Below are 21,158 nucleotides of genomic sequence, written 5' to 3'. Positions count from 1 at the left end.
TGCTGTGCTTTGCTCTTGTTTTGATCCGGTATTTTTATTTTTAACTATACTGCCATTTTCTCTTTTGGAAAAGAAAATTATATTCTGTGGCATTATATGTTAGGAGTATGTAATTTACTTTTTTTAAATTTTTACTTTATAGGGGGTGGTGGTCACAATTAAGGGATTTTTTTTCTATTCTCACAGTTAAGGGATTTCATTGACTCTCAAAGAAGACTCTTTGCATATAAACTCTTTGGATTGTAAAGAACTCTGGGGACTTGTGAAGTTAGACCAAATATGTTTCCTATTTTAACATGGCCAAGAGCCTGGGGGAGGGTGGGCAGGACATGGAAAGATGTGTCAATGAGAATGTTTCCCTTAAGCACAGATGTATGAACACTCAGTTCCTACTTAGTAGCACATTTTGAGGAGGGTGTGGAAATTTACTGGAGACTACATCACTATGTGAAGGCTTTGAGATTTTATAGTCTTTCTGCTCCTTTGTCACTCTGCTTCTTGCTTGCTGTTGAGGATGTGATTTCTCTGCTACTTGTACCTGCCCCCATGCCTGCTACTTGCTGATATGTCTCTGCTGTGAGGAAACTTTTAAAATTTATTTTGAGACAATATTATTCCTTTGGAATTATAAGCTCAAACATATTCTTGCTTCTCTAGGCTGTCTTGGCCATGAAACAGTAAAGTAACTGATACCTTAGGTAAGGCAGACACTAAACAAACACTGGACAAAATCTCTTGGAGGTAAAACAATGCCATAAAGATATGCAAAACTTAAGTGTAAGGATGAGAGTTTCTTAGGATCAACAAAAACGATAGAAATGCTTGTGAGAGGAAAGAAATCAACTGTGTGTCTATTGTTTCAGCCTTAAAAATGGCGTAAAATAAGGTGACAGTAACTGAGACAGACAATACTGAAAAAAGAGCATTGCAAAAGAGGTCAGTTTTGGATGTATGAAATCTAAACTTTTTGATAAATATTTGGAGATATTGAATTTTATATATTATTACCATGTTTAATCAAAGGTTGAGCAGTTGTGATGATATCTTAGAAACCTCTGATTTCACTTACTTTCTAAAAGCCTGAAAATAGAGAGTTCTTTCAAATCTAAGTCAAAGACTGAAATGCCATATGAAGTAAGCAGAGAAAGAAAATACAACCAAAGGATAAAGAAAATAATATCAAATGTTAGAGAAAGAATAGTTCCTGAAAGTAGCTGGAAGGAAACTTCTAGGAATTTTAGAATATAATTATGCTAAGGTGGGGTTGTATAATTGAGAAATTATTCAAAGGAGGCAATTGTCCTACAGGCCAAGACCAACAATTGAGTAAGAAAATGGAAACTACTGGTAATAACTGATGTGAGTTAAAATATTGCTAAATCCAGGAAAGTGAAATGAATAGAAAAGGTCAGATGTAGAGAATGATTTTACCTTTCAGGTCTATTTTTATTGTTGGAAACAAAAAATGCACAACAGTTGGCGAATAACATGGTGAAAATGAGATTTTTTTTTTCACTTATCTTTACAGAACATTAATTGGAAAGATCCAGGATAAACAAAAATACTAGTGAGTTCATTGCTGTGCCTGAAGCCTAATGTTGTTTTCCCTTTTTCGCTTTTTATCAGTTTCACGTTTTTCTGGTCTAAGATTAAGAACTTGAATCAAATTTAAATTGATTTTGGGTAGAGAAAAGATGTATCTATCTAATTTTAAATTTCTGAAGGTGGGCATCCAATTTTGTGAATACCTTTAATTGAGAAGGCTGTCTTTTTCTTCAGCTCAAATTTTTACACTGTTGTCTAACAACTGGTACCCATGTCTGTCGGGGTTTATCTGCAGCGCTTCTGTTCTTTCGGTTTTTATGTGTGGTTTTGTGCCAATATCCTGCTGTCTTTGTCGTCATGGCCCTAAAATGTGGTCTATGTTGAGATGATAATATGGTATCTCTGGCTGTATTCGTATTCCTTGGGGTTTCTTTGGTTGTTTGTGGTCTTTCAGGATTCCATACTACAATTTTTGCATTTTTTCCCCAGGTTTTGTGAAAAATGTCATTAGGATTTCGATATAGATTGCACTTAAGGTCTAAGCTACATTTGGATGAGTGGGCATATTTACAATATTAATGTTGCTAAACCAAGAGCATAGAAAGTTTTCCATCATTCAGTGTCCTCAAATTTATTCATTGTCATATAGAGAGCCAATATAAGAAACTAGCAGCCTTTACTACTGATGGGACTGTAAAGTAGAACATCTGCTGTGAAAATCAATGTGGCCAACTGCCTCTCAAAATTTATATAAAGTACACATGGCCCAGCTATGCCACTCCTGAAAAAATACTAAAAGACCTCCTCATCCTATGACAGAGATTATTGCACAGACATTTATTGATGTTATTTTTACAATAGCATGGAAAGGGAACCAACCTACTTATCAAAAACTAATGAATGGGCAAGGAAAATGTGATATGTGTGTGTGTGTGTGTGTGTGTGTGTGTGTGAGTGTGTGTGTGTCTGCACGTGTGTGCATGTGAACACACAATAGATCATTACTTCTCTGTAAAGAAAGATGAAATTATTAAATGGACAGAGAAATGGATGTAGCTGAAAGACATATTAAACAGGAAAATATTAAGTGGAAGATGATTAGTAGCTTTCTTCTTCAAGGTTTCCTTTTGTTGTGACGAAACACCATTACTAAGAAGCAAGTTGAGGAGAGAAGGATTTATTTGGCTTTTGCTTCTGTACCACTGTTCTCATCATAAGGAAAGTCAGAACAAGCAAAATATGAGGCAGGAGCTGATATAGAGGCCATAGAGGAGTGCTGCTTACACACTTGTTCCACATGGCTTGCTCAGCTTTCTTCTTCTTCTTCTTCTTCTTCTTCTTCTTCTTCTTCTTCTTATTATTATTATTATTATTAAAATGCACTTTAATTCTTTTTTATTTTTTTAATATTAGTTACAGTTTATTAACTTTGTATCCCAGCTGTATCCCACTCTCTCATTCCCTCCCAATCCCATCCTCCCTCCTTCATCTCCTCCCTGCCCCTTTCCAAGTCCACTGATAGGGGAGGACCTTCTTCCCTTTCATCTGATCCTGGTTTATCAGGTATCTTCAGCACTGGCTGCAAAGTCCTCCTCTGTGGCCTAGCAGAGCTTCTCCTCCCTCGGGGGGGGGGGGTGTCAAAGAGCCAGCAATTGAGTTCCTGTCAGAAGTAGTCCCTGTCCCCCTTAGTAGAGAAACCCACTTGGATAATGAGCTACCATGGGCCACATCCAAGCAGGGGTTCTAGGTTATATCCATACATGGTCCTTGGTTGGAGAAACAGTCTCATAAAAGACCCCTGTGTCCAGATATATTTGGTCCTTGTGGAGCTCCTGTCCTCTCCATGTCATATTAACTCCCCTTTCTTTCATATGATTCCCTGCACTCTGATAAAGGTTTGGTAATGAGTCTCAGCATCCTGATACACTGCTAGGTAGAGTCTTTCAGAGGCCCTCTATGGTAGGCTCAGGTCCTGTTACTTGTTTTCTCCTACATCCAATGTCCATCCCATTTGTCTTTCTAAGTGAGGATTCATCATCTTACCCTGGGTCCTCCTCCTTGTTTATCTTCTTTAGGTGTATATATTTCAGAATGTTCACCATATCTTACAGGTTTATATAAGTGAGTATATACCATGTGTTTGTTTTTCTCCTTCTGGGATACCTCACTCAGAATGATCTCTTCATTTGCCTGCAAATTTCATGATTTCCTTGTTTTTAATTGCTGAGTAGTATTCCATTGTGTAAAAGTAGCACAATTTCTGTTTCCATTCCCCCATTGATGGACATCTGGGTTGTTTCCAGCTTCTGGCTATTACAAATAAATCTGCTACAGACATGGTTAAGCAAATGTCCTTGTTGTGTACTTGAGCTTCTTTTGGATATCTGCGTAGGAGTGGTATAGTTGGATCTTGAGGAAGTGCTATTCCTAATTGTCTGAGAAAGCACCAGATTGATTTCCAAAATGGTTGTACCAGTTTACATTCCCACCAGCAATGGAGCAGGGTTCCCCTAGCTTTCTTTCTTATAGTTCTAGGACCACCAGCCCAAGGATGGCACTGCACACAATGGGCTGTGTCGTCTCATATCAATCACAAATTGAGAAAATGCTCCACAGGTCAGCAAACAGCCAAATCTTATGAAGGTATTTTCTCTATTGAGGTTCCTTTCTATTCAAGAGACTTTAGCTTGTGTCAAGTTGACACAAAGCCAGTTAGTACAGTAGGGATGGAGGCTATTGAAGATGGAAGCCTCTGTCTTGGTCAGATTTGAACTCCACTCCCCATTCTCTGGTAACACTAATTAAATAAAAAATAAAATACACTATAAATGCTCCACCTTACACCTCCTGATGAAAACAATGGGATTTGACTTCTATCTCAGTTTTTGTGTAGATTCATGATATTTTGATGTGCTCCAAATACAAGGACAAATACTAATATCTTTAAATATTAGTTCAGATGGCACTGTCATTAAACTAGCCATGCTATTACTCCATAGGAAATCTGATTCACCTGAAGATGTGGTAAGAATATAATTATTCCCATAATGAGGTAATGTGTTTATCCTGCCAAGAAGCCAACCCCTTGATGCAAACAAATTTTTGCCATGGAACACAGCTAAGTTGGCCAGCGCACCTGAGTTCCTCTGACCTCTGTAACCTTTCCTTTTCATTCTCTCTTTTTCTTTCTTTCTTTTCTAGTTTCTTTCTTTCTTTGAATACTTGACAAAGCCCAAGCATGCATTCTCTGACATGCAATTTTTCACTTTCTCTGAAGCTTCCTCTTTTATGCAGCTGCTTGGGGAGGGGAGGGGATGGAATCTACTGAACATATCCAGCTCCTTGGCAGCCTCTCTTCCTATTTCCTTTCCTTTGCTGAAATGTACTGCTTTCCTGGCTGGTTGCTGTTGTTATTTGTTGTTTTCAATCTCTGAAGAAACTGTGTTTGAGTTCCCTTCTAGGTATGTTGTTCAATTATTTTATTAATAATATGAGGGAAACTCACCTACTCCAGTAACAGTAATTCAAACTCAGAAAGACAAATACTACAAGTCCCCTGTCATACGTGAATTATGTCCACATACAACTGTATGTGGCAGCAATGTGGGTAAAAATAAGGAAGGTAGGATAAGGTTTAGGACAGGAAAACAGGACAGTATATAACAGGAAACAACAAACTGAAAGGGTATACCAAGAGTGAAATTGTACAGCAGACATGGAGTGGGGCAGGAGTGGCCAGGAATAACCATAATAAATTATCTTTGAAAATGACACATAGAAATCCATGACTTTGTAAACTAAAAATGATATTAAAATGAGACAAGAAAATATTTAGTGATTTTAAGTGACAGATAACTACATAATGCTATACTTAAAGTATGTTAGAGGATGAACTGATTCACAGTTCAAAGTTTCACTGATAGGAAAAAAATGACAGTGAATTCTTCAACTCAAAGAGGAAGAAATTGGACTGACAGTTCCGGGTCCATACAGAATCTTAAATCAACTGACTTGGACAGAGAAATTTCTATTTGAATCGCTTCTACTTTCTCAAGGATACACAAAATAAGATCATCATCTCGAGTTAGGAGGAAGAAAGTGTCACACGAAACTCGTTATCTAGAGGAGGGAAAAAGAAAAGGCCATTTAAACCATTTCAGTGTTTCTGACAGGGCCTCCCACAGATGTAACTCCCACAGATGTAAACATACAACCTGCATTTAAGATCATAATTTTCTACTTTACTATTATGGAGACAGATTAAGTAGTATAAGCATTCAATGATACACCAAACAAACTTCCAGGTTCGTTTTCAGGCATGTCCTCTGTAACTTAATAGGATACTGTTCTGAGCATCAAAAGAGCATTTAAGTGCAATTTAGCTAATAATGTGTGCAGGAGTCTATTTTGTGGAAGGCATCATCGGAATCTGTACTTTTGTGGTCTTATTGCTAAGAAGAAATGTTTTCAAGCTTTTAGAAATAAAAATCAATGTAACAGTTTTATTTAAAAACTGCAAAGACTGTAGGCAGCATGACCAGATAGAATATCTCAATATTAATTATTCCAGTCCAGGATGGTACAGAGAGAGAAGTGCCAAAGGTGCATTCTCTAACTGTTATTCTCTAGATTTTTTTAAAAATCTTTGATTGCAATTTATACAAGCAATGCCTTGAAGGCTTTCTAAAGAAAAAAAATGTTTTTCTTATATAAAAAGACAGTTATTCTACTTTATAAACTTTAATATTTTTATCCTTCCAAGGATTTAGCTATTGTTTTAAATTTTTCATGCATAAAAATAAACACATTATGTACACTTGTGTACTTCAAACTTAGTTATTTAACAACCTGTCACTTTTTTTCTATTTTAATTAGTTCTTTGAGGATTTAACACTATGCACATTGACCGTATTTAAGCCCCTTACTCAAACTCCTCCAAGAAACACCTCCTTTCCCTCCTCCCCAAATATGGTGTCTTCTTTTTTTCCAAGCTCATCATGTATACTTAGTTCTTCCCATATATTATGTGTGGCTATCTACTGGAGAATGGTTCACTTTACAGAAACCAAATCTATAGAGAAAAGTGTCTCTCCCTCTCCCAGAAGCTATAAATTTCCATAGCTCTTCAGCTTGTAATGGGATTTCCTGTTCATCTCGCCCTCAGTGCTAGGTTTTATCTAGACTAAACTTACACAGGTCTTGTGAATGCCGTAGCTGTCATGTTTGCTATGAGTTCATATGTGCAACTTTTCCTTCTGTGTCCCAAAACACAGTTTTTGTAGTCATCTAATGCCCCTTTGCCTTGAAATTTTTTACTCCCTCTTCTTCATTGATCCCTGAGTCTTTGAAGAGGAGAGTGTGATACAGATGAACAGTTTAGGGCTGAGCTTTCCACAGTCTCTTATTTTCTATATCTTGGCCAGTTGTGTGTCTCTGTGTTACAAAAGCATTTTTCAGGAGGGTTGAGTTAAAAGAATTCTGTGCATAAAAGACCATAAAGGTTTACCAGAAGTCCTTTACATCTGATAGACACATGCATCTATGTTGCCAAATATAAAATTAACATATATAAATCAGTAGCCTCCCTATATGCAAATAAAATACTTACTGTAAAAGAAATCAAAGAAACTTTTATTCATCTTAGCCTCAAAAATATGCACTAGATTGAACTTAACCAAGGCAATGAAAGACTTATGTGACGAAAAATTTAATAGTCTGAAGAAAGAAACTGAAGATAAACAGAAACAGAGAGATATCAGATGCTCATAATTTGCTAAATTAATGGCAAAATGACAACTTATCAAAACAATTTATAGATTCAAGGCCATCTTGTCAAATTTCCAATATGATTTCTCACAGAAACTAAAATAATAACCTTAAATCTCATTCAGAATGGCAAACAGGATAGACAGCAGAAGCAGTAGAAGAGAGGGAACATGATGGGAGCCTACTATACAGGGTCTTCTGAAAGGCTTCACCTAACAGGTGATCAAAACAGATGCTGAGACTCAAGGCTAAACTTCAGGCAGAGCACAGGGAGTCTTATGGAAGAAAAGGTGGGTGGGGATAGAAGGACACAGAGGAGACAGGAGCCTCAAAGGGATACTAAGAAAGCTAAAAAACAAAACAAAACAAAAAAAAACCTAAACAACAACAACAACAAAAACCAAACAAACAAACAAAACTGACCCCAGAGAGACCTGAAGAGACTGATGAGCCAACAAAGGACCATGCATGGAGAGGACCTAGACCCCCTGCTCAGATGTCAGATATAGCCTATAGGCAGCTCAGTCTCCAGGTGGGTTCCTGATAAGGGGAGCAAGGGATGCCTCTGTCATCAACTCAGTTGCCTAATCTTTGATCACTTGCCCCTGGTAAGGCTACAGAGGAATAGGATCCAGGCAGTCCTGATGAGATCTGATAGGCTAGGGTCAGATGGCAGAAAAGAAGAACTCCCTTTTTCGGTGAACTAGGGGAAGGGGAAGGGGGAAGAAGGAGGCAGGGTGGGACTGGGAGGAGTTGAAAGAGGGCTTCATTCGGGATATACAGTTAATAAATTGTAAAAATATATAGAGATATGTTAAGAAATGCACTAGACTATGAAGATGATGATGTGAAAACAAAAGCAAGAGGGAAGTAATAAAAATATCCATGAGGAATTATTATGTCTTGTGCTGTTCTACTTGAACAAATTTCAGATAAGAGGAAAAAAAAAACTATGTCATGTAATTTGGGAAATAGAAATACCACTAGAAATTTTCATCCATTCCAACTCATGGAATTTAATTTACAAATCTGTAGTGGGACTAATAACATATGTAATAGAAATAATTTCTTATAATAAATTTGTTTCTGACATGGACCCTGCTCAGATTTAGACATATGAGCAAATTCTAGAATTTCCACAGGGTAGAACTTGTGACAATACAACTTGGTTGTTGAGTGGAGAGTTTATTTGACTGGATTATTCTTAGTTCACATATAGCCCTTCTAACATTTCAGGCTTTTTTCTGAAAGAGAAACCTTGGAGCAGATGACACATGCAAGCAAATTAAGGCAGAGGTGACTAAGCCACCCCGAGGCTAGTACCCCCCAAAGTTACAGTCAATCCTAAATAATACAGCAAAACTGGCAAAATATCCACTTTTCTGTACATTACACCCAGGCCTTTTGCTCTTCTTCTCTTTAGTCTCAAAACTGCTATAGCCTCATCTTGGTTCCCAGAAGCTTCTAAGGAAAATGAATCATGTGCGTTAACTTCTCTAAACAATGAGCTATTTTTGTGCCACTAACTATTCACTGGGTGTTCATAATGTCGTCTGTGTGTGACATGTAAAGAACAACAACAACAACAACAAAACAAACAAACAAACAAATTGCTGCTCTGTCCTGGTTGACCAGGATCAATCTTAGCTCAGAACACATCACATCTCATCTTGTCACCAACTGACAGTCATACATACAGGTCAACGAAAGGACTTCTACAAGGAGCAAACAGCCCTGATGCAACTGTAACCTGTCCACTGACCTTTCACGAGAAGCTGTTCTGAGATATGCAGTGCTCTTACGCATTATTCTCATAATAAAGCTTTTAATTTGCAGTGAGTTTTAGAAAAATAATCTTGGAAGAGTGCTTTAATAACTGAACTGCAAACGACTTTCTGAGAGAGACAGTTCTCTCCTCCACAGGATCCCACCTGCTGCCTAAGAAGCAGAAACAGCCCTGGCATCAATGGTGGTTAATTATCCAACCAAAGATATCTTCTTATATTGTGTCAGGAGATGTTAAATTATTTCTGTAGCTTTTGTTTAGAAGGCTGGAAGCTACACTTTTGATTATGTTCTTTCTTTCTTTTTCTTCCTTTTTTTAGAGTGATGAAAGCATCAAGCAGCACTGATGTGTTGTTTTCCCCCTCTTTTTAGTGATGTATCGCCTTGCACGAAACCAATGTAAGGCTTCGAGTAGCTAGCAGAGTTTTCCCTTCATTCTGGCTCATTTTGTTTTTCCTTAAACCAGGGAGCAACAAAAGTAAAAGATGCATGCTTTCATTGTCAGCTCTGAAACCGTATATTCAGGTATCATATAGACTAACCAAGTTGTACTTATATATCTTATATATTTAGGAATTTTCACACACACACACACACACACACACCACATATGCAAAAATGATTAGTGAAACAAAAGGGCATGAATTTGAAAGAGAGCAAGGAGGAGAATGTAATAGGTTCTAGAAACAGAAAAATATGTGGGAAATGAGTAATAATATTATAACAAAAAAAAAAACCCAAAAGAGATAATTTAAAAAAATATAAAAGCTACAACAGAATCCTGAAGCTAGCCAATAGGTACGCATCTCTCAAGGCTGTAGCTGCTCCACTTACTAAAAGAATACTCTCCCAGACTTTTCCTTCATGGTGACGAGCATAAAATCAATGTTGGCCTCTTCGTGTTGCTACCATTTCAGTACATCAGTGGAATTCCACTGATCAAGACATCTGCTTTCAGTAAGCAGTTAGGACACTGAACAAACAGAACAACAGGCCTGAATTCATAAAAAATAAAACTGCCAAAAGCCTGTAAGTAATACCTTTCTCCATTACTGGAAACAGCATTTTGTGAGTCCAATTTGAAACCCGAGTTCCGGTACACCTATACTCATATATTTTTACATGAAAGTCAATTTAAAATATTTAAGAAGAGGGAAGATGGATTTAGTAAATTTTAAAGTAAACAAGCCATTATCAAAAGTCTATTTGGAAAACGAGGTCAAGATATTCAGGAAGTTTCACTGGGTAGACATAAATGGTTGTTTTGAACTTAATATTTGATTAGACAGTTGTTAGCTCTTAATGTAAACCCCATTGTGGTGATAAATAGTAGTTCATCTCACGTTTAGTAAGTTTCCTACACGAGTTCAGGATTATTGCAGTATTCACACCTGGTGTTACTTTAGAAATGTACATTACTCAATGACTCTCTTTTATAAATTATTCCTTTTGAGTATACAGTAACAAGTGGGACTGCAGAAGATTACTTATGAAGATTTCCAATTCAAAAATATTTAATTACACTTACTTATATTTAAAGAGATCGACAGAGAGTGTAAAATGTTTTGGGGGACTCCTCCATTTCATAAATTAAGAACTAAAGATTCTTGTTTAATATTACTCCTTTTCTGCCTAATCACAAATCCTGTGACCCCCTTCTCTCCATTAAGCATGCTTCATAAAGATGGTTCTTCCCTTTTTAAGTTTACTTATTTCTGTTCCTTTTAAAAAGTATTTTAATTTATTATTATTATTATTATTATTACCCTTTATTCACTTTTTATCCTGGCTGTGGCCCCCTCCCTCATCTCCTTCTGAGCCTGCCCTCTCTCCCTCTTTTCCCTCTGTGCCCTTCCCCTTGTCCACTGATAGGGGAGTTTCTCCTCCCCTTCCATCTGACTATAGCCTATCAGGTCTCATTAGGAATGGTTTCTTTGTCTTCCTCTGTGGCCTGGAAAGACTGCACCACCACCACCCCCAGTGGGAGTGATCAAAGAACTTGTCACTGAGTTCATGCTAGAGAAAGCCCCTCCTCCCCTTACTAGGGACCCACTTGGATACTGAATCTATGGGCTACATCTGAGCCAGGGTTTTAGGTTATCTCCACTTCATCATGCTTTTAATATTATTATCATTATTTATATTTTATTCACTTTGTATCCTGGCTATGGCTTCCTCCCTCTTCTCCTCCTAACCCCACCCTCCCTCCTTCTTCTCCCCCTGAGCCCCTTCCCTAGTCCACTGATAGGGGAGGTCTCCCTCCCCTTTTCTCTGACCCTAGCCTATCAGGTCTCATTAAGACTGGTTGTATTGTCTTCTTCTGTGGCCTGGCAAGAAGATGTTCTTAAGGCTTATAAATTTTACTCGTGTGCAGTCATGTCACCACAAAGATGAATGAACAAATTAACTATATTAACTTGCTTAATTATTTTTTGATTTGAAAATAAGACCCCAAAGGCTTGCTTTGGAGTGACTAGTTAAAAGGCCACAGCATTAATTTATGTTGAGACTTCAGCAGTTTGCCAGCCATTTAACCACCTGTTCCTATAAAGAACCTTTGTTCCCAGGAGCTCTCTGTAGTTAGACTCTCCTGCTTAATCTGGGTCTAGCTAATCTCTCCATCATTTGGCCTTCATAGGTGTACATTTCCCTAATCTCTGGGAATTTTAGCAATACATATATATATGTAAATGTGGTGTATTAACTAGAAATGTACCTGTAACCAAAGCCAACTATTTTCTCTGGTTCATTTGCTCTGAATGTGAGAAAACTAAAACATACTGATAGTTTTCTTCCTGAATTGTGCAAATGGATGGAATCAAATATTCATGTGACCTTCAAAAGAAGTTGCTCTTTGATACAGACTTAGGCTCTTATTATTAGCAGCTCATTTTCTTTAAACTTTAAGCCAGAACCCTATCTCCATAGCAACTGTTTATTTTTCAAACTCTGTAGACAGATATTGTCTTCAAGCTAAGGGCAGAGAGGTGATTTGTATACTCCATTATCGGTTCTAAAGTCATCACATTTTCTTGATACAGTGTGACATTAGCATGTGCCACCCTCCTCTAGTCATATCCTATTACTGTCAGATAAGCTACGTCTGTGGAAAGGAGAGCAGGGATTTCTCGAGTCAGGTTTATCACATTTCATTCTCCCTGGGCATCTATAATATTGTGTCTCTCCACAGGAACAGCAAGGAATCAGCATTCTTCAGTACATCAATATTTTGAATCAAAACTCTTAGTGAAAGGATAATTAAGGACATAGAACATGGTTTGATGGTTTTAAAGCTATGAATTCCCACACACAAATGATTAACACCTTGTATATGAAACTGTTAATTCAAATAAACCCAGAATTGAAGGAGATTCTATGATCCTGTATGCAAACTATTTTTAATAAATAATTTACATATTATCTCAAAGAAATGGTCAAACATGTTGTGAGGTCTTTAAGAGAAACAGTAGCAGTTTACAGAGTTTCACTTAGTTTAACCTTAAGAAAAGGCTTCTTTTTAACTTTTATTAATTACGCTTTATTCACTTTGTATACCCCCATTAGCCCCTCCCTCCTACCGTCCCAACCCCACCCTCCCTCCCCTTTATTCCCGCATGCCCCTCCCCAAGTCCACTGAGAGTGGAGGTCCTCCTCTCCTTCCTTCTGATCTTAAAATATTAACCTTGTGGTAGAGCCTTGGAAGAGAAGGGAAGAGTCCCATGACGTGGGAAGCTGAGTGTATTGTAGGCTGATAAGTGGGATGACTCAAAGCAAGGCTAGTGTGGCTGAAAAAGGAGAACGGGGTTTCTGGGGTAGACAACAGAAGAGGTGTAGGAAAGGGCTGGGGGCAGGGACATGGTATTGAAAATAGAAGTGGCAAATTAGGTAGTCAGGCCCTCATTGTCCTTCCGGGAGCTCACATTTAATTTTCAGGATGAGAAGACGTTATTAACAGATTTTAAGTAAAATAATAGTGTGAAGTACATCTTAGCAGGCTACAATAAATGGAGTGGAAATTTCAGGCTCAAAGTTAAAAAAAAAAAAGTTTACTCAAAAAAATCTTATAGAGTCCAGTAAATAGAATAATGAAAATTCATTATTCTACCTTTTTTCTACATGTTTCTCAAGTGGAACGGGTCTTATAAGAGCACCACAATTTCAAAAGGATTATTCTAAGTTTCTATCACATGTCAGTGTGCGTTCACATGAGGAAAAGCTATCCCAGTCTAGTCCTCATGGCTGCACCACACCACGAAAGGAAGAACTGTAGGAAAGAGAAAAAGAGACTGTGCAAGAACAAAGCCTGTGACTTACCATTTTTGACCTTGCAAGATCTGTTGTCTGACTGCATTATATAGCCTTCCACACAACTGCAAGCATAGGATCCATACGTATTCAAGCAGGTCTGGCTGCAAATTCCGTAAATGCTACATTCATCTTGATCTGAAAGAAAAATTAATGCCATTTCTAAGTACATTCATGCTTGGTCATTTAAAATTTTATCAAAGGAAAGATTTATTTTCAAGTAAACTATCATTTTAAAGGGTGAGCTACCATCAATAAAATATTCAAAATAATTTTAATTAAAAGTCACGTTCATTGTTGTTTTAATATTTATAAAGTTAGAAGATCATATTTAGCGTAAAATTATTTGTTATCAAAGGATACTGGTGTTAATTGTGATGGTCATGCTTTTTAAAGCTGTAAAGTGCTCTCTAATATGTATTTGTTGAATAATTCCAGTGTTTATAGGAATGACTTTTTACTCTTTTATCCAAGAATTAACCTGGTAAAGGGATTGTAATCTACATACTAAATGTCACTTGTGAGCCAACCCATGCAAACAGTCTTTGCTATCTTGAAAAGGGCAAGTATCAAACACTGAAACAAGTTATCAATTTAAAATGTTTAACGTTTTATCTTGTTATTTGTTATTGTTGTATATATGTATCAGATAGACAGATAGATAGTTATAAATATATGTACACATTAAACCATGAAATGCTCATAGAGGTCAGAAGACACTTTACTGGAGGCAGATAACACCCTCTTTTGTTTTTATTGGTCACAGGGATCCATCTCCAGGCACCAGGTTTATACAACAGGTGCTTTCACTGGCTGAGCTATCTGGCTGGGCTTCATGAATTTGCTCTTAATTAGATTTGGTTTATCATCTATACTCCTCATTCTAATTCTTTTATTCCAGTTGATAATTACAGCAAGAAAAAAAAATTCATTTTCTTTCCCCAGTGAAGTCACATTGGCTATAGAAACCAAATATATGTGAAACCTGAGTGCAGGTATTTTACTCACCAATTACGGTAGATTTGTTGTTGTTGTTGTTTTGTTGTGTGTGTGTGTGTGTGTGTGTGTGTGTGTGCATCTGTGTGTGTTTGTTTTCTGCTTTTCCTATGGTCTTTGTCCAAGATGTTGTGTGTTTATTTCTTATGTATTTTGGTTTGTTTTTATTTTAACTTATTTTTTTCAGATGCCTATTTGTTTATAATGAAAGAGAGAAACAAAAGGTGTGGATCTGGTTGGGTGGGAATGTAGGGAAGATCTTGGAGGAGTTGGGATTAAGGAAACCATAATCAGAATATATTACATGAAACAAAATCTATTTTCAGTAAAAAAGAAAATTACATAATTAACTAAGTATAAACAAAATCAGGATTTCCTTAGTCCAACATAAACATGCATTACTGCTAGATTCAGCAGCTTCTGAATCTGTGATAACTGTGATAACCTAGGAATTATATCTGAAGAAGTCACATGATGCAAGTGTGTGTAAGTGGAAATTGTAATTTATTGTCCTGATAAGAAGCAATTTGTATGCTAATCTAGAGGACTGTGTATAAATTGTATACAATATTTGGAAGCTATTAATTAGAAAGGAGCCAAGTGGTCATCTTTGTTTTCTAAAACTAAATAAATTTGGGTTGAAGATGAATTGATGAATGTAGAAACTAAACTAAATCTAATTGAATATTAATTTCAAAAAAACTGAATCTCTCTCTCTCTATATATATATATATGTCTTCAATATATGTGTGTATATTTACATTTGTTTGAGACACGTTTTCACAAGGTCTAGGCTGGCCTGAAATTCCTAGGCTTGAACTCCTGATCCTCCTTGGGTACCCCACGAACTTGCTTAAAATTCCTTAGACTGTGAAGTCACTGTCAGTAATAATAGGAAAAAAGAACTGAAAAAAAGCTTAAGAAATTAAATAATTTGAAAATTAGACAACAGAAATGAGCAGTGATACAATATTGAAGCAGAGAATATAGAAAGTATAGATTTGAGTAGATGAGATTTCAATTTTCAAGTTCCTGTAGAGTATTCTTCAAAGAATGTGTAAAAAGCAGTGGTAAATATATAGTGAGGGATCAGATCTAGCATGCTTGGAAGTTAGGAGCAAATGAGTAATAGACATACTAGTCAGCAAGTAGGGTACTAATCTTGGAGAATCTTATATTACATACTAAATTGTTTCCTATCAGGTATTCTATGTGGGGAAACTGCCTTACTTGAGCGGCTTTCACATTGTAGTATGTGAGACATAAGAAGAAGAGCTTTGCTTCGAGGATGTCCAAATCCCTCATATAACCTTGAACTTATATATGAATGTAATCATCTAATTGTAGTAAGGTAACAAGGAACAGAAGGGGCCTAGATACTATGAAATATGCTGGCATTTCAAATATTCCAAGTTTTCAAAGTCATTGAGAACAATGTTAAAAGGATTGGCCTTTCTTAGCCATAAGATAAAGGAGATTTCAAAGCTGCTTTAAATGAAAAATGAGGCTGTAAGTCAGTAATGTATGAAAGAGTAAAATAGAAGTAACAAATTTAAGAACATAATGCAGTTCGCTGCCAAAGAACTGGATACAAAAGAGGAATGAAGACAGCTGTGATGTCATGAGCACAGAGAGAGAAGTTCTTCATCGACCTTTAAAAATTTCTTCCTCCCCTATCAGTGGACTTGGGGAGGGGCATATGTGAAGCAGGGGAAAGGAAGGTGGGATTGGAAGGGGAGGAGGGAGGGGGCCACGGGGAGATACAAAGTGAATAAAGTGTAATTAATAAAAATTAAAATAAAAAATGGAAAAGAACATTTCAAAAAAGAATTTCTTCCTTCCTTTCTTCTTTTCTTATTGCTTATTTCTTTTTATATTTATATTTTCTAACATGGAAAAATATGTAAGAAAAGTGGAAGCTGGAGAATAATTAATCAATACATGAGATGGTTTGAATAAATAAAAATATAAAAGTGAATATATGAAAAATGTTGTATGAGAATTAACACTAATATATTAAAATAAAAGTAGGGAGATGAAGTTGATTTAATGGCTACCAGAGGGTAACTACTAAGATCTATGTTGAGAAAGGTAAATCTATTATCCAAATCTGAAGGAAACTTATTAGAAAGTCACACTGTAGGAGAACAAAGAATTCTTTGCAATAATTTATAGAGGGATTTTTCAAGAGACTGTAGCAGTTAATAACTGCCCATTGTCCAAAAATCTTTCAGTGCAATTTGGCAAGGCAAGGTATCGTAACAACCATGCTCTCCCATCCATGAGACACTCCAGGAGAAAGAAAGACAGGCAAAGTTCAAGAGGAGACGATCTTACCTCCACCACAACCCTTTACTCCTGGGAACGACAATATTAAAAGTCCAGTTTCTTTATCCCTCCATCTACAAGGTTTTGACACATGTTTATACTTTAATCAGATTCACTACGACTATACTAATTCCTCAGAAATTACTAATCATTATCTTTTTGTTTCACCTCTCACCACCATTATGAGAATACAAGGAAAATGAGGAGGGCAGAGTAAGAGAAGGAGGAAAAGAGAGTGAGGAAGGAAGTAGAGAAGGAAAAGAGAAGGAAGAAAAAGAAGAGAAGAGAGAAGACAGAGAGGAAAAGGAAGCAAGATAATCTTTCATTTGAATTCTTGCTTCAGGGTTGGCTTCTGGGAAAACCAAAGCCAAAGCTAATAAAGAAATTTAATAAGGGAAAGTAAAAAAAAAAAAAATGCTGTGTAGCATAAGGAGCTATTTAAATTGGAAAAGAATTAGCCTATATGGAAATCTTTGCTCTGACTTTGGATTTCTTTATAGTCCTATAATAACCTGCAGTCATAGATGGCTCATTTGAAGTAAGTACTTTGGGGGATAGAAAGAAGAAGGTTTGAAGCTACATCTACAATACTGCTGAAAGAAATACAGTTTTACATTTGAAAAAGTTCACCTTTTCTTTGTAGTAATGATGCTTGTTTATTTCCACAGTTTTTTTCCCCAACTTTAATATTATTGGTTTCTATTTTAGTTTTACTGGTATTATTTTAATTACCCAGGAAAAAAAATATGAGTAATTATTTCCTTTGTTGTTGTTGCTGTTTTTGACCTAGGTAGCATATACAGCTGTGGCTTTGATGCAACTCCACAAAATTCTCTGCAGAAGAATGTACATGCCAATTCTTGGGAGGTCGCTTTCTTTGTGTCCCACATAAGGATGGGAAATTTTCTAGAAATACTTTGAAGGGAACAAATGAGTTTCACATATGGCCACTAAAGTGTGCAAAGAAAACAAAAGCAACTCATTTTCTAGGAGTTACTTCGAAAATAATCAGCACATATTTGCTTTTGTTTTTTCCCTTTAATCAATAGCAGAAATTCACTATGGCTTAGCTTTGGACATGGATTAAGAGATTAAAAATTTGTAGACTTCAATGCAGTTTCACCTTGACTCCAGAAAGCACAAATCCGAATCCTTTTGGTTAAATATTAGTGAGAGAGAAGGTTGGCCAGAGATCCATCCCCTGATCCAAAGTAAGAACGGTAAGATCAGGGTTGAACAAGGGAAATGTAGCCTGTTCACAGACATTTATATTTCATACCACTTCTCTGGGGATTACTTCATATTAATGGAGACATTAGTGTTGGAGGGTTCTTTCAAAAAATATGAACTTTTATGTATAGTCTTCTGAATTTTAAATGTTATTTGAAAGCAGTATTTTGTTTCACTATGGCAGATTCTGGAGACAGTAAATATCTGATTATGAACGCATTTATAACATTTGTGTTCCACACCAAACAACCGATGACCTAAAAGTCAAATCCCAAGTATATAGCAAAAGAAATATCTTCATGAATCCTGTAGATTTAATGCTTTGTGCTTGAATGAGATATGTCTTAGTCATTTGAATGTCTGATCCCCACTAGGCAGTGCTGTTTAAGGAGGCATTTTTGAATGAATGATGAATGACGAAATGAAATATGGCATTTTCGTCACTGGGGACCTTGGAGTTTAAAAGATTCGTACCATTCCCAGTTTGATCTCTCTGCTTCCTGTTTGTTGTTTGAGATGGGAGCTCTCTATTCTAGCTCTGTGCCTGTCTGACATATAGGTGATGGACTCATCCTCCTGGATCCTAAGTCCCTGGTGAACTCTTGTGTTGTCATGGTACTTTAAGAGCAACAGAAAAGTCGATAAGATAGTCTTATTTTATTTGTAATGCTTTTGACATTAGAATTTTGAAAATATTTTCTCTCACAATTCTCTTAAGTTTAAAACCCTGTACTAAGACAAAGGTGGTAAAATAATTAGCAAATCGAATTACTTTAAAAAACAATTGTTTTGAAAATACTGTGTTTTAGTTGTTTGGACAATACATTTATTCTTTGTTCTTTGTAATATATTTTATGCATATAATTTATAAATTTATCTTATTATGTATATGAAAAGTGGATTTAAGCATATACTTGTGTATAAATAGACATATACTTAGTACAGTTTAAATGCACATAAAATTTGTTTATAAATATATAAAAATTGTACTTATTTTAACATACACATAATTGAAGTCAACATGACAGAAAAATGATCTATATTATTTCAGTGTTCCAAATAAATGATTTTGTGAATAACCGTTTGTTGAAGAGTGTTCAGAAAATCGGGAGTAATAAAGGCTTCTGTTAGTTAGATTCAAACCCAGGATCTCACACATGCTGGGCAAGAATTGCCCTACCAATGACTAGGCCCTCAAACTAGAATTAAGAAAAGGAAATGTTATGAAAGTTAATATTTACATTTATTACTGTAGTATTAATAAACTGCCAAACTCTAATGTTACTGATATAAAATTTTAAATATTATTACATACACAGGGATTTTTAAATTTACTTTTTATTTATTACAATTTATTCACTTTGTATTCCAGCTGTAGCCTTCTCCCTTATCCTCTTCCAATCCAGACCTCCCTTCCTCTTCTCCTCCCATGCCCTTCCCCCAGTCCACTGATAGGGGAGGTCCTCCTCCTCTTCCATCTGTCCCTACCCTATCAGGACTCATCAGGACTGGCTGCATTGTCTTCCTCTGTAGCTTGGTAAGGCTGCCCCCTCACAACAGGGGGTTGGGAATCAAAGAGCCATCCCATGAGTTCATGTCAGAAATAATCTTTGTTCCCTTTACTGGGGTAACCACTTGGAGACTGAGCTGCCATGGGCTACATCTGTGCATGCGTTCTATGTTATCTTCATGCATGGTCCTTGGTTAAAGTATCCATCTCAGAAAAGACCCTTAGGCCCAGATTTTTTGGTTTTGTTGCTCTCCTTGTGAAGCTCCTGTCCCCTCCAGGTTTTTCAATCTCTACCTTTTTTCATAAGATTCCTTGCACTCTGCCCAAAGTTTGGCCTGCAGGGTAGAGTCTTTCAGAGGCCCTCTGTGGTAGAGTCCTGTTGTCTTCACTGTTTTCTCCCTCATTGATGTCCATCCCTTTGCCTTTCTGAATGAGGATTGAGCATGTTAGCCAGAGTCCTTTTCCCCCAACCCAATGGTGTTTTTATCTTTTTTTTTCTTTTAATCTTTATTAATTAATTTTTATTCACTTTGTATCCCCCCCTGTAGTTTCTAGCCTTGCCTTGTTCCTGATTTCAGTGGGGATTAATTTTAAGTTTCTCTCCATTTAGTTTGATGTTGGCTATTGGCTTGCTGTATATTTCCTTTACTATGTTTATGTAAGTTCTTTTTATCTCTGCTCTCTCTAGGACTTTAAACATAAATGAGTGTTGGATTTTATCAAATGCTTTTTCAGCATCTAAGGAGATGATCATGTGTTTTGTTTTGTTTTTTTCTTTGAGTTTGTTTATATGGTGGATTACACTGATGGATTTCCATATGTTGAACTACTCTTGCATACCTGGGATGAAGCCTGTTTGGTCGTAGCAGATATCTTTGATGTGTTCTTGGATTTGGTTTGCGAGTATTATGTTGAGTATTTTTGCATCAATGTTCATAAGAGATATTGGCCTGAAATTCTCTTCCTTTGTTGGGTCTTTGTGTGGCTTAGGTATCAAGGTGACTGTGGCTTCATAGAATGAGTTTGGTAATGTTTGTTTCTTCTGTTTCTATTTTGTGGAATAGTTTGAAGAGAATTGGAGTTAGCTCTACTTTGAAGTTCTGGTAGACTTCTGCCCTGAAACCATCTGTCTCTGGGCTTTTTTTTTTTTTTTTTTTTATGCACAACTTTTGATGACAGCTTCTATTTCTTTAGGGGTCATAGGACTATTTAATTTATTTACCTGGTTTTGATTCAGCTCTGGTAAGTGGAATCAATCAAGAAAATAGTCCATTTCATTTAGATTTTCAAATTTTGTTTCTTTATAAGCTCTTGAAGTAAGACTTAAAGATTGGATTTTCTCAGTTTCTGTTGTTATGTTCCACTTTTTGTTTCTGATTTTGTTGATTTGGATAGCATCTCTCTGCCTTTTAGTTACTTTGACCAAGGGTTTGTCTATTTTGTTGATTTTTCTCAAAAAACCAGCTCTTGGTTTCATTGATTCTTTGAATTGTTCTCTTTGTTTCTAGTTTATTGAATTCCACCCTGAGTTCGATTGTTTCCAGATTTCTACTCCTGGCTGTGTCTACTTTTATTTTCCCCCTAGGGCTTTCAGGTAAATTGTTAAGCTGCTTGTATGAAGGCCCTTAGTGCTATGAACTTTCCTCTTAGCACTGCTTTCGTTGTGTCATGTAAGTTTGGGTATGTTGTGCAT

General features: G+C 36.4%; 1 protein-coding gene across 1 annotated transcript in view; it reads right to left on the bottom strand.

The window, feature by feature from the left end:
• Lrp1b (LDL receptor related protein 1B) overlaps positions 1-21,158 on the bottom strand; it is a 2,073,786-nt gene that overhangs the window by 1,119,088 nt on the left and 933,540 nt on the right. The window contains exon 5 of the mRNA XM_055599725.1: positions 13,411-13,539. Coding sequence (XP_055455700.1) covers positions 13,411-13,539 — 129 coding nt within the window. The remainder of the gene's footprint in view (positions 1-13,410; positions 13,540-21,158) is intronic.

This window comes from Psammomys obesus, unplaced genomic scaffold (assembly GCF_907164565.1).
Source record: "Psammomys obesus unplaced genomic scaffold, mPsaObe1.curated_primary_1811, whole genome shotgun sequence".
In the NCBI taxonomy this organism is placed as follows: domain Eukaryota; kingdom Metazoa; phylum Chordata; class Mammalia; order Rodentia; family Muridae; genus Psammomys; species Psammomys obesus.
Note: the sequence above shows the minus strand (reverse complement) of the source record. Positions and strands in the feature narration are given on the sequence as shown.